This window comes from Aspergillus brunneoviolaceus, assembly GCF_003184695.1.
Source record: "Aspergillus brunneoviolaceus CBS 621.78 unplaced genomic scaffold BO95scaffold_73, whole genome shotgun sequence".
Classification (NCBI taxonomy): Eukaryota; Fungi; Ascomycota; class Eurotiomycetes; order Eurotiales; family Aspergillaceae; genus Aspergillus; species Aspergillus brunneoviolaceus.
Window position 1 is genome coordinate 56,148 of NW_020290803.1, and position 13,037 is coordinate 69,184.

At 53.6% G+C, this 13,037-nt stretch overlaps 6 protein-coding genes across 6 annotated transcripts; 3 read left to right on the top strand and 3 right to left on the bottom strand.

Moving 5' to 3' along the window:
- Nucleotides 1–441: 441 nt before the first annotated feature.
- On the top strand, nucleotides 442–1,778 carry BO95DRAFT_485189 (TauD/TfdA dioxygenase family protein; the record flags this gene model as incomplete). Its single annotated transcript, XM_025590389.1, has 5 exons — nucleotides 442–686; nucleotides 738–1,255; nucleotides 1,318–1,366; nucleotides 1,423–1,554; nucleotides 1,603–1,778. The coding sequence occupies exons 1-5, from the start codon at nucleotides 518–520 to the stop codon at nucleotides 1,776–1,778; spliced, it is 1,044 nt and encodes a 347-aa protein (XP_025438354.1). The 5' UTR covers nucleotides 442–517.
- A 113-nt stretch (nucleotides 1,779–1,891) lies between these two features.
- On the bottom strand, nucleotides 1,892–3,920 carry BO95DRAFT_372191 (uncharacterized protein; the record flags this gene model as incomplete). Its single annotated transcript, XM_025582989.1, has 2 exons — nucleotides 1,892–2,357; nucleotides 2,401–3,920. The coding sequence occupies 2 exons, from the start codon at nucleotides 3,918–3,920 to the stop codon at nucleotides 1,892–1,894; spliced, it is 1,986 nt and encodes a 661-aa protein (XP_025438355.1).
- BO95DRAFT_446571 (uncharacterized protein) lies at nucleotides 3,840–4,170 on the top strand. Its single transcript, XM_025587420.1, has one exon. The coding sequence runs from the start codon at nucleotides 3,939–3,941 to the stop codon at nucleotides 4,152–4,154; it is 216 nt and encodes a 71-aa protein (XP_025438356.1). The 5' UTR covers nucleotides 3,840–3,938; the 3' UTR covers nucleotides 4,155–4,170.
- Nucleotides 4,171–5,848: 1,678 nt separating this feature from the next.
- BO95DRAFT_517632 (uncharacterized protein) lies at nucleotides 5,849–7,239 on the top strand (the record flags this gene model as incomplete). The annotated part of the gene is made up of 3 exons (XM_025591910.1): nucleotides 5,849–6,247; nucleotides 6,349–6,847; nucleotides 6,881–7,239. The coding sequence occupies 3 exons, from the start codon at nucleotides 5,849–5,851 to the stop codon at nucleotides 7,129–7,131; spliced, it is 1,149 nt and encodes a 382-aa protein (XP_025438357.1). The 3' UTR covers nucleotides 7,132–7,239.
- Nucleotides 7,240–8,241: 1,002 nt separating this feature from the next.
- Nucleotides 8,242–9,314, bottom strand: BO95DRAFT_505674 (uncharacterized protein). The gene has a single exon (XM_025591166.1). It carries the CDS (start codon nucleotides 9,232–9,234, stop codon nucleotides 8,407–8,409), a length of 828 nt encoding a protein of 275 aa, XP_025438358.1. The 5' UTR covers nucleotides 9,235–9,314; the 3' UTR covers nucleotides 8,242–8,406.
- A 2,515-nt stretch (nucleotides 9,315–11,829) lies between these two features.
- On the bottom strand, nucleotides 11,830–12,735 carry BO95DRAFT_505678 (NAD(P)-dependent oxidoreductase; the record flags this gene model as incomplete). Its single annotated transcript, XM_025591167.1, has 2 exons — nucleotides 11,830–12,557; nucleotides 12,627–12,735. 2 exons carry the CDS (start codon nucleotides 12,733–12,735, stop codon nucleotides 11,830–11,832), a joined length of 837 nt encoding a protein of 278 aa, XP_025438359.1.
- Nucleotides 12,736–13,037: the final 302 nt, after the last annotated feature.

Genomic DNA, 13,037 nt, shown 5'->3' on the forward strand with positions numbered 1-13,037 from the left:
GTGGGCCTAGTACACACATCTGAGATCTACACATGTAAGTCTTGAGAACTCGCAGTACCATTTGGCCCTGGACACCGCTTGCGTCCAAGGAGCCGATACATCCGAGGGCATGGCCCGCAATCCAGGTACAAATGCACAAGGCGGCATAAGGCCGAACATCATCCCACGGTGCGATGTCCTCGAGAACCAGAATGTCTATTTGATATTTCAAAGCGCTGTCAAGCACGCCTAAATCTTGGCATATCACCAGCATCAAGGCTCAGATGGTGTCACGCAGCACCTCAAACATTGGCTGCGCGGGCGCGACGGTGGTCGGCGATAGCCCCACAAGACGGTCAAGCTCCATCTAAACGCCGAAAGCCGATGCGCGCGGTCGACCAACGCTTAACCTTCCGACCTGCGTTGAAACCTACGAATAGATAAGACATGCAGTTTCCGAGCAGAATCTATGTGACTATCCACATTGAGTTGGAAGAATACGTACAAGAAAACCACAAGAAATTAACCACTCTACAAAATGGCGCCCCATCCACGCATCCAGTCCAGCGGGTCGTTGAACAGCTTTCACCCCGTGATGGTGACCCCAGTGATCGGCAAAGAATTTCTCAAGGGAAGCTGCAACATCGTCGACGATATCCTAAACAGTCCAGAGGCGGAGCAGCGCATCCGCGATCTGGCCGTCATGAGTTCGTCCACCCCAAACCTAATCCCCCCATCCCATTAACGCAAGCACGCAGTCGCCGAACGCGGCGTCGTCTTCTTCCGCGCCCAAGACAACCTCACCAACGCCCTCCAGAAGCAGCTCATCCTCCGCCTCGGCGAACTGACCACCCGCCCCACCACCCACGGCCTGCACATCCACCCCGTCACCAACGACGCCCGCGAATTCGGTGACCCGGACCCCGAGATCAGCACCATCAACTCCGAAGGCCGCAAGAAACTGTACAAGGGGTCGGACTACACCAGCCAGGCGGCCGTCTGGCACAGCGACATCGCGTTCGAGAAGGCGCCGGCCGATTTCTCGAGCTTGCGGCTCATCCAGCTGCCCACCACCGGCGGGGATACGCTGTGGGCGTCCGGGTATGAGATGTACGATCGCTTGAGTAAGCCGTACCGCGCCTTTGTGGAGGGGCTCACGGTCACGCACGTTGGCGAGGGGTTCCGCAGAATGGCGCAAGTGGGGGGGTTCAAGATGTTTACCGGAGAACGAGGCGCGCCGGTCAATGTGGGCGATGAGTTGGTGGCGGTTCATCCGGTTGGTCTTTCCTTTAGTTCGAATGTGGATGGCAGGTGGGAATGCTGATTATGTGGGTGTAGGTGGTGCGCACGAACCCGATCACCGGGTGGAAGTCGATTTTTCCTGCTGGTGAGTCTGAGGCGCATCCGGAACCCAAGAATAATGCTAACGAGGTCTGCAATCAGGCGCCTTCCCCTCCAAGATCAACGAACTGAGTCGCAAAGAGAGTGCAAACATGCTCCAATATTTCAACGATCTGATCATCCACGGGCATGATCTCCAAGTGCGCTTCAAATGGAACGAGCCCAATGATATTGGTGGGTCTCCATGATCTCTGTGGCTCAGTTCATGCTAACAAAGACCAGCCATCTGGGACAATCGCAGTGTCTTCCACACCGCTACTGGCGACCACGAAGGCTTCGGGCCGAGGAGTGGAAACCGGGCCGTGGGGGTGGGTGAGATTCCTTATTTCGATCCGGAGAGCAAGTCCAGGAGAGAAGATCTGGGTATTGAGGATACACTATCCCCTGCGCACTGGTAAAAGTGGGAGACTGGCATATGTGCTTCGAAATGTGGAATGATACTTTCATGATCCTGCTCGTAGTGACAATGATATGTATGAATTATGCTTGAATTTCCGGCCATGTCTCGGCGCTATCCTGCCATTGATGTCCACGGAAGGCCGGCCCAGAAATCATCCGTCAGCATATCGCCAAACGAGTGCAGGTTATCTAGCATCTCTTGTAATCCGTGGCATTGTAGGCTCGATCCCTCGTAGGGAATTGAGTCAGCACCGGTAGGTGGGGTGGGTAAATCAATCCATTCAGGAAGGCCATGGGACCCGTGGGTAGCTTGCACTCCAGGATGAGATGCTCCATCAATGTGGCACCATGGCTCGCCGGACGGGGCTACTGACAGCCCTCCTGTAATGTCGGTCGGCGTGGTGGTGGCATTATTCACGAACTCAATGGCTCTGGTCATGACGGTTTCTAGCCCATCGCGATATCTGCGGAGGGTGGTGTTTCGCTCCGCCATCATAAACATCACCAACGAGCAGGCCCGCAAGTCGTCCGACACTGCCACGCTCCAGAGATGGGGCGCCCGGAAAAGACAGAGACTACTTTGATCAGCCGCGCTCCTGCACTGAGTCTGACAGAGCTTACCACATCGTCAATCCAGCCATGAACAATGAATTGACCAGAAGAAATGAGTACCCAGATGAGTCTCTTTGCCGCAGTGTCTTGAAGCACTGGCACATTTTGCCGGAAACGAAGAGACATTTCTGGATCAGGGGATCCTCACAGGGAAGAATGCTAAGGAATCGCTGTAGTAGCATGCGGATGCAGTTATACCAGTGCATGCGTACGAAGGTTGATTCCTCAGGTGCCATCACAGGTTGAGCCTGCTGGAATTCTTCGAGAGAAGCCATCAACGGGGGTACTTTGGTGATCAATGCTGGTAGGTCTCGATCGACACGGTATATCTCGGAGTGAATTCGAGACATGATGCGCTGAAGTCGGATGGTAGAAATAAATCTACGGAGATTTGGGCCTGGTGTTGGCGCCGTCGGGTCCGAGGGAGTCTGTACCATCTGATCAACCTGCCGATCGTCGTTGGTAGCGTCATCCATGTCAGCCGGTACATCAGCATCTATATCTGTTTCGGCAATGCTGAACGGACGGCCCAGAGACCAACACACGTATCTCTCGACCAAGTATACACTCCAGAACAGGCGACGCCGCAGCTGGGCAGCGTGCGGTCGCATCGCTCGATACTGGCTTTCGCGGTGTAGCCCAAGGTCAACGCAGATACGCATTGCTAGGCCTATCGTATACCACACAGTCGAATGCGAGGTTGAGCGCAAATCATAGAGGACCAGTAACATGATTGCCTCAATTCTCGCATAAGTCGAAGTTGATTTGAGGGCGCTGTGGGAATTGGATGCTGCAGTCCAAAAGTCGCGAGGGGGAGTTGAGTCATATGAATCAGTCATTCGTAGTATCGAGGCCCCTAAGGCATAGACCATGAAGATCTTGAAAGTCTCAAATCCGCGAATCCCAGCAGGACTGTTCTGGTGGATGGTCTGGTGTAGGTGGTAGATCTCGGAGCGATCCAGAAACGGAAGCCGGGTATGCATGTCTCGAAAAAAAGCATCGATGAGCTTGAAGCCCCCATCAAGACCTGGGAGAGATGTAGTGCTGCTCAATGCAGAGGGGATCGGGGTAATGCCTTCCCTGTGTTGGAAACCAGCATTGATGGGGATGGACTCGGTCCATACGGTATCGTCTACGATACCACCTAGGTTCTTCGCGATGGTCCGGCCCGATGACGGCCCCAGATATGCTGGACCATGGTTGTGTTCGCGACCAAGCGATAACAGGGAGAGGACAGCAGACTGATCCGGGTTGTGATGGCTTGACGCCGTATCCTGATCTGCATGTGGCTCCAGCGATGGGCGCTGTAACGCGGTGGCCAATTGGGATTCGAGCATTTCAATTCTTTGAACCAAGGCTCCCTTGGACATAGCGTGATGCCATGAGGGGACGGTTTCGGAGCGCAAGCATGGCTGGTTAGCGGCCTCACATCCCGCACATGTCGGATACCCCACACAGCGTTGCTTGCGGCGATGACACCGTTTACAGGACTTGGGAATGCGCTTGCGAATACGAGCCTCTGTGCTCATGATGAAGGGTGAATGAAGATGTTGATCCATGGAGAAACAAGCCCCGCGGAAGGGCAATTAGAAAGGCTCAAAGGGTCGAAGGTTAGGTTTCCCCGCACTGCAGCACCATTTGGACAACCGAGGCTGAGGCCATCGCCAACCAAACGCACGTCATCCAAGCTAAGGATCAGTTATCGAGTCTCCACTTTTGATGAACTAGCTGAAGGGGCCATCTGTGAAATGTGCAGACTATGATTGATCTGCACGTGAGTGAGAGAGACGATAGTTGTTCCATGCAAAATGCAATGTAAACAACAAGTGAGGAAGTGAAGAAAAGCAAGTGGAAAAGGGAAGGTTGGTCGACGGCCACGTGATGCCACGTGATTGTCCCTCCGCTCCGCTCCACTCCGTCAGCGAAAGAACCAACACAAGGAGAAGTAACACATGCTGGTTGATCATGCAGCAGGCAGCTACCAAAGAGCTCACTCTGCTGCCTGTCTGAAGACAAGTTGGCAATGAATGCAAGCTGTAGCACAATGCTTGGGACATTTCACCAGCAAATAAGCGGATTCGGCCAGAGCGTCCCGGGTCTGATTGGTGATGGGCTCAGTGATTCTTCCCACCCCTTGCATCGGCTTGCATCGGCCAATACTCAAGGATAGGATGACCTGCTCTGTAGCTGTGTAAGCGTCTTGCTTGTCAGAACTATTGCCCCACGTTGAGGCACGCTCGTGACAAGTACTAGATTGCCCCAACGTTCTTGCAGAACAAGCACATATTTCGACTCCCGACCCAGTACTTACAATGTTCTTTGCCATTGGCCGATAGACAGGGCTCTGCCTCTGAATTGGCAAGAGTATTAGCCGACTATGCGGTCGCGCACCTGTCAGCTTAACAGGGAGTCGAGGCCACAGGGGCATACTGTGATTAGGATGAGAGTGCCGAACAAGAAGGCAGGGACAGTCTGAGTTGAGCTGCAGACATCAATGCTCACCATGTGTTCTGTTTGGCCCACCGGGACACTGTTCCGGAACTGCGAATCACCAGCCTGGAGAGACAGTTGATGCTACCGTCCTTCAGTCTGGCTCTGCCCCTTACATAGACAATAGGCCTGTGCCGGTCACGCGTCAACCCAAATTCGGCGAGGAGCTGCTTTCCGGCCAGTCTCGAGCCTGAACTTCGAAGCTGTCTTGTCTTTGGCACGAACAATTTACTCAACTGCGTGGAAACACGACCGTTGCTACACGGTTGGACGCAGTATTCTCTGATATATCATTGGCGGGTATAGCATGTCTCTCGTGCACACCTTGCTGGGGTTGAAATCATAGTGCAGTTGAAGCAGGAGCTTATGCACTTTGACCTTGCTATTGGACAGGGGGCTTGGCTGATGATGTCCAAGTTTGAGGCCAATCACACAACGGTTCAACCACCGCTGCAGCAGTCGGACGTTGGCTTATATGTCCCTGGGCCGTACAGGCGGGCGGGCTGGGGTGGACTGGGACAGTGCCCGCCGAGGGAAATGCTCTCTGGCCTGTCGCTCTCCGTATGTCAGGGCGAACTGTGCTCAGGCGAGAAGTGAGTCATCACATTTGATTGGATACACTGGCGTCGAGGTCGATCCTCTGTCGTGAACCATGAAATCAGGGAATTTTGGACGAAAAGAATGGGTCAGAAGTGCAACAGCAAACGTCAGCTGTCAGTTGGTCCTCCCTTACGGAGGTGTCCGGTTTCTGCAGGTATACAAATCCTGGACTCTAGGGTCTAAGTATGTCTTTATCACCCTCTTCTTGCGCTTTCCGCAAGTGTTTGTTGAACAGCTACCTCGTCTACAGTAACACCTACAGCCGACCTTGGCTCCCTGGAAATCGGCAGATATCTCTCTGCTACGCCACACTATGGACTCTACCTCCGCAAGAAGGGTGCGCTTAGCATGCGACTCATGCCACAACATGAAGATGAAATGCTCCGGCGGGCGGCCTTGTATGACCTGTACAAGATATAGACATACGTGCATCTACAGTGCTCCCAACCGCATCGGTCGACCTAAGGGTTCCAAAAACAAGACAGTCAGCCCCCCTTCGACGACCGATTCCTCGTCTTGTGCCGAGATATCCCAAGACAGCGAACTGTCCGAGGCATGGAACTGGAATCTGCCACAGTCACCATTACTGACGGGTGGAAATTTCGAGATTCCGACAACGACTCGTCCCGATGAGTTCAGTTTCAGATCACCTTTAGCGATCCTATCGGATCAAGACCTTCATACCAATTTGTCTTCGAGCGCACCTGCTTGTCTGGCACGGACCTACTTGGTTGAATCTGGGGGTACCTCGTCTTCTGCCGCTCCAGTATGTCCAACGGCGGCTTCCTCTTTAATGCGAATCCCAGACCTGGAATATGAAAAACCACTGACACGCACTTGTTTCTCTCTTCCAAGAATAACATACAGGCGTTCTCAGAAGAAGAGTTTTCGTCATTCCCTGCGCCTCTCTCATCGTACCCGCTCCTACAGCCTCAGTCCGATGCTCCAGGAGTAAGGGCCAACGCCAGTATTCCCTGCCACAAGTGCAACTGCGTGGGCGTGCAGGCCGAATCTCTGTCGAGTCTTCGAAAACGGGAAGCTGAGCCCTGTCCGATTGCATTCCCGATCGTCCTTGAAGCGACACAGGATATCCGGATCAGATGGGACGCGCTGCTCGGGTGCTCGCTCTGTCGCATGGACGGAGATCACGTCGCACTCTTACTGCTGGCGATGAGTCTGCGGCTGGTGCTGCGCTGGCTGCAGCTGGTCATCTACGATCGCGTGTCCTTATCCCACGAGCCTCCCACTCCTACTACACATAACACGCCTCAGCACTCCCGCCGCTCGAGCCTCTTGGCCATTGACGAGGTGCTCTCTCCCAGCTTACACGGAGACAAGAGCCGTTCGGCGAGAATATCCGCTGGCGGTAGGTCTCGCCCGAGGTCTAACAATGTGTCAGCCGATCGCATTCGAATAGGGAGCTACGAGCTGCCTGACGAAGAGAACAAGTTTGTGATGGACATGCTCACTAGCCGTACGCTTGCGCGGCTGAGGCAGACCCAGATCGGCATCACGACGTACTTCCAGCAATTCCAGGGTGGCGTAAACTGTTCTATGACGGGCCAGAAGAAGTCCATCAATCTCGTGCTGGATCATTTGAAACACTCCATCCAGACGACGGAGCAATTGGTGCAGAAGGTTGCGCACTAGATGTACAGCCTCATCGTGCCATATTGTTCTGCGAATGTGGTCCTGATGCCTGAAACATTTTACGTTCTGACTCGATCATTCTTTGGCCAAGTCTTTTCTGGTGCGGATTAATTTGAGGTGTTATTCGCCGCGGCTTACGCAATTTCTAATCCTCACCATAGATTCCATACACACTGCTTTTTCCCAGTTGATTATCTCGTGGCTAGTGCTTTGCCTCGGGTAATTCGTGTCTACTACACAAGACGAACCGATCAAGAAAGGTTAATTTAAGAAATATATATCTGACTGCGGGCTTTGATACATGCACCATGTTTGTAATTCCCACGATTGGCCATGTTGGTCTCGAATCATTGCCTCAGGTAAATTCCAATTACTACATAGTCACGGTTCAGACTTAGAATGCTCAATTCGATTCACGTCGAGCTTTGGAATACTAGTGGTTGTGATTGTGCTGTACGGAATCTTCTTGTACAGGTGACGTAGGAGTCGAGAGGATACCGACGAGTGTACTGTCACGTCAACTTGAATCGCACCCGTACCAACAGTTTGAAATGCCACATCACATCGATTTAACCATGTTCCAAATATTGTTGAATGACTGTGTATTTGTCTACTCTAGCAAGTGATTTCAACAGCTGTAAGCTAGATAGATAGGTTGAGCTGTACATCAGATGCTGTATAGTCCAGCTTACAATCCTTGTGCATGAGTGAGATGAAATGTCACACCGTCACGGTACTTTACCTTCCTCCAGCCGTGGTCGAGAGATTTGCCTGGATTGTTGCCTGAAATCTTCCAAGCCGAGTCAGGGGGTGATGGAATGTGCCTCTGCCTGAACAGGCAAGCAAGCTGACGGGTCACACATTCCCGTGCCCAACCCTGACTAGTAACATATATTGTGCAAGTACACGGAGGATCAACACTACTCAATGATCAACATGGCGTGGAATGAGGCAGGGGCATTGTCCCGACAGTATTCGAATGGAATTCTATACAGCTACCTCGTGTCATTGCATTCGAGGAATGTTTTCCCCTTCCCCCGCCGTGCCAATGCACACAACTCTACCCCAGCACTCGAACATGTGACTTCGGTCTATCATTCATTATCCATTCTCTAACTAAGCCGCAACTGCATAACATCGTCAACTAAGCAAAACATGTGTATATCGTAATCCCCGTCCCAGACGGCCCATCCCACAATCAATATGGGCTCCATCCCACCCATGCTCACATTGTGCTAGTGCGCCCAATTAAGCCGTCCGCAATGCCACCACCATCTAGACAGTGTACTGTCGCTGCAACCACCCGCTCTCGGGTCTCGTCGAGCAGCCCGTCGAGGAGCTGCAGGTGCCCTGGTCATGCACGGCGTACTCGTAGAAGATGTTGGTCTTGTCCTCGATGTCCGAGGCATCCAAGTTGACGGGGTTGTTGTTGATGCCGTAGCCCTCATAGCCGGTCAGATCGGGGTGGCAGCTGGCGTCGTTCAGAGCGGAGGTAGCGAAGAAGGCGGTGGCGTAGTGGTCGCTGTGGTCGCCGTCGCCGAAGGTGTTGTGGAAGTCCTGGGTCTTGAGCTCGTCCGGGTGGAAGTCGTCGATGAGGGCCGTGAGGGTGTGGATCAGCTCGTCGCGGGTGTAGGTCGTGCCGGAGCCGTCGATGGTGGTGATGTGGTCGATCGCCCCGTCCCACAGCTTCTGCAGGCTGTCGTTGTTGTCCGCCGCGAACCCGGTGCCGTCCATGTTGCCGTCCGGCAGGTGCAGGAAGACCAGCGAGATCGACGAGTTCTCCGACAGCGTGTAGATCGAGATGTCCTTGCCGGGGATCCCCGCGTCCGTCTCCGTCCAGCTGTTGCCCGCGATCGCCATCCGCGCGTACGCCGCCTGCGACCCCAGCTGCCGGTTCTGCCAGTAGCTGGTCCCCTGCCCGGCGTCGCCGGCCGTGAGGAAGACGGTGCGTACTGCCTGCCCGGAGAGGATGTCGCGGATGAGGTCCGGGCTCAGGAAGAGGAGGTCATCGTCCTGGTGGGCGACGATGTTGAGGGTGTCCGCTAGGGCGAAGGGGACGGAGCCCAGCAGGGCGAGCTTGCTAAGGAGGCTTTGAGGCTTCATGGCTTGGTTGGAGCAATGGACACTGGGTATAGAGGACTGTGGGTATATTGAGAACGCGTGGATGAAAATGAATGATCAAGCAGAACGCACGGCAGCCCGATGAAGAATTCGAGCTGCAGCAGACGGCAGTGCGTCTTGTTTATATTCTGTTGTATACTTCTCAGAAAGCTCAAACAAGGCCATCGCGTGTCGTATGGCTCGCATTCCGGAGCCTCGGAGTGCCCTAATATAGCCATCACCCCTTGCGTGCTCGGTCTTGATGACGCCAGGCAAGCTACTCATGCTCTGTGAGGCTCGAAGCCATATGACAGGAGATTGTGGAGTGGTACGCGTCCTGGAATACATCTGTGGCTTGAGGAGCCCCGACTCGGATCGACAAAATAGCTCTAAAGGAGAAATGGAGCGGTTGAGGTACGCTATGATACCGTTGGGGTTTGGCGCACATTCCGCGGCTGGAATGAGGATGTAACACATGGAGAGCTTCGGCCGTAGGTCAGAGTAGTCGCGTTGTACCTTGGACTTGGTTGTTGTGTTGGTTGAGGACTGTTGACGTTTCATGGCTGGCAGCCACTGATTCATTGTATGGCGATTATATGCGGTCATGGGATTATTTCCCAGCCTTGTCGCACGCACAGTCACCGAGCAGAGCGGATAGCTGATCATTTAGTTGAGAATATTTGCCAAGGTAGAAAGCAATTGCTCTTCGAGGGCCATCGAAAACCCGGTTTCTAGGGTGATTAGGGCAATCTTGCCTCTCTTGGTGAGACGATCTGTCGAGTCAGGGTAACTTTCTAGACGCCGACTTGCACAATAACGCTCAACCTCCTCATGGCAGGCAATAATCTCCAAAGACAGTACATCACATGCTCACTTCTGTACCGCCAGGAAGTCTGGAGCTGACTGCTTCCAATCTGTGTGGCGTTTCTAGCTTCGCCGGTCGCAACCAAACGCGCTCCAGCCTACATACATCAAATTCACGTCCGGTGGCCTTTAGACAAGGCGCTCGCCGGCAACAGTAGCAATACCCTTTTAGAATCATTCCCTATCCCTTCCATTAGACGACGTCTTTTATTTCCAAGATAATATATGCTTGAATCAAGCTAAATTGAGAGAATACACCAGCTTGAGACCAAATGTGTGCTGTGAGTTTCCTTCCTCAGCTCATTTTGTTCGAAAATGTTAGTGCGATGAGGACGGATCGGATTCGAGCGTAAGCTATATTCCAACACTGTATCAAAAAAAATCATGCGATATCGCTCAACTCCTTCTACAAGAGTGAAGTTTGTTCATGGAGCTACCTTTCTCCAGCATTATTTTGTTATGAAGTTCGATATACTTTTGGTGTCAATGAGAAAGTCCTTGAACATCATGTGGCAGCTGGCCCCAAGCCCGATAAAATATCTTAATATATATTGCGGCTCTAATTACCAATCCATTGGGTACAGGATCAATGAATGCAAATACCTCGTCGATTCACCGGATATGGCATACAACTATAAGTCTGGTTTTCATCACAAACATGGATGGATCAGTAAGATGTAGAGCGTCAATTTACTCGCTTAACCACTAACAAGTACCTTTTATATGGACCAGGTTCGGGATAGCACGCCTACTGGAGCAGCCACCACCGATCGATCTCGAAAACCCCCGAGCTAGAAGCTGCACCAGATCCCTAGTATGATAGCAATCTCCAGAAGATGGCACCAAAATCCACAACACTCTTCACTATCTGACGAAGCTCTCCATCCTAAGATGCAACTCAACAATGAAGCCCGCACCGGTCTCAGATTAGATGCGAATCCCCGCCAAAATCACCGACCGACGACTCTAGCAGAAGACATGATATAAATGGAAGACCACCGTGTACAAACCACTGAGTTCACCCCCCGCGACAACCTCCCACACATTCATAACCACGAATCCAGCATCACATCACAACCACCGACCGACCGAGCCCAATGGACCCCAACGTAATACTCGACCACGGCTGGTACGACTACTTCATCCGCCGCCTCGAGGAGGGCGGGTACCGGTACTACCTCGTGGTGGGCCCGCGCTACATCTTCTGGGCGTTCCCGCCGTGGCCGGACGCCCCCATCGTGGCGGTCATCATCCACGCGGACAAGATGGAGGAGTTGATCGACTGGCTGCTCTCGCTGGGGTTCGTGCCGTGCCTGGGGTGTGGACGCCGGCAGATCGGGCGCCACTTCCATATCCAGGACCGTCCTAGGGGGGAGCTGGAACTGGTCTTGTATGTGCTTACCGAGACGGAGATGATGGATTTGGATGCCCGCCGCGCGGATCGCGACGCCGATTCCCCTGGTTTGATTCGGATCCGGGTTCCCTAGGGCGATCGTTGCGGGTCGGGTTCCATGCCACTGCAGTGTTGTGACTTGAATTCTGCCTCATCAGAGTTGAAAAACGAATCAGTAAGTGTGGTAAGCTGTTTCCTGCTAGGTAGTCTAGTTCAATGAAATCCAACTCCTGATCAAAACAATCAAACAATCAAACGCTCCCCGTACCAAAAACCTGCATGGTCCCATCATCTATCCACTATCGCTAAACACAACCCTAAACAACAGGTAGACCCCAACCTCACCAAGTGATACTAACCAACCTTCCCCAATACCCCCCAGCCCACCCAGTCCCCATCCCCTTAACCTTCTCCTTGACCTGGACGGGCCCGTCGAACGCCAGCACGGCATTCTCGAAGATCCACCGCCCGACCTCCGAGCGACTGATGCCATACCCGACGGCGGGCTCCTCCTCCGTCCCGACGCGGACCTTCTTATCCTTGCCCTCGACCAGGAAACTCGGCCGCACGACCAGATAGCTGGCCAGCGCCCGGCCGGCCCCGAGCGCCGCATCCGCAAGAATCATCGCCTCCATCGCCTTCTTGTCCGCGTGCGGCACCTTCAGCATCCAATTGTACAGCGGCAGCATCATGACCGGCACGTCGCGCTTCGAGTCCACGCCCGTCGTGCTGATGACGGCCAGCTTGGGCTTGCCGTGCACTTCGTTCTCGTTCTGGAGAGCCTGCAGGGTCGCCAGCAACGTGCGCATCCCGTCCTGGCACACGGTCGGGTTCTCGAGGGTCGGGTGCAGCAGATTCGAGAAGTTGGGCTTGCTGCCGATGCCGCTGATGATCAGGTCGACGGTCTTCGGGGCGGAGGGGCCCCGGGTTTGGTCCGGGGCGAGGAGGGTGGTGCGCACGGCGGCGGCGTCCGTCGCGCTACCCTGGATGATGTGCAGGTTTTTGAGGGCCGGGGCGGGGAGGTTGTAGGGGGCGAGCAGGGTGGTTAGCTTTTCGGGCGTGCGCACGACTGGAAATTGTTAGTGGTCATGACAGAGGACGTTGGTGGTGGTGGTGTTTTTCTTTTAGGGTTGCGTACTTGCGTTGCACTTATACCCGGCTTGGAGGGCGAGGACGAGGCAGTGCAGGGTGCAGCCGCCTGTGCTGCCGAAGAAGGCGATCGTGGGGAGGGGGTCCGGAGAGGTCATTTTCGGGGATTGATACAGCAAATAAAGAGTTGAGGTTTTGGATTCTGATTTGATTTTCAACTATTTTGAAGTTGTATGCCAGGACATATTTATATGCTGTTCTGTTGCCGTGGTCAGCCTTGTGTTGGTGCTACCCGGGAAAATGCTCCGCGCAGGGACGGAGACTTTGGCGAGCCGTGATGTTTTGGCCCCGACTCCGCCACTTTCCTCGTATCGAATAGTTACTATACTTCCCCACTGGAACTGTAACCGAAATGACGTTGTTTCATGATCACAGAGGGCAAAACTACACTAACGTCGTA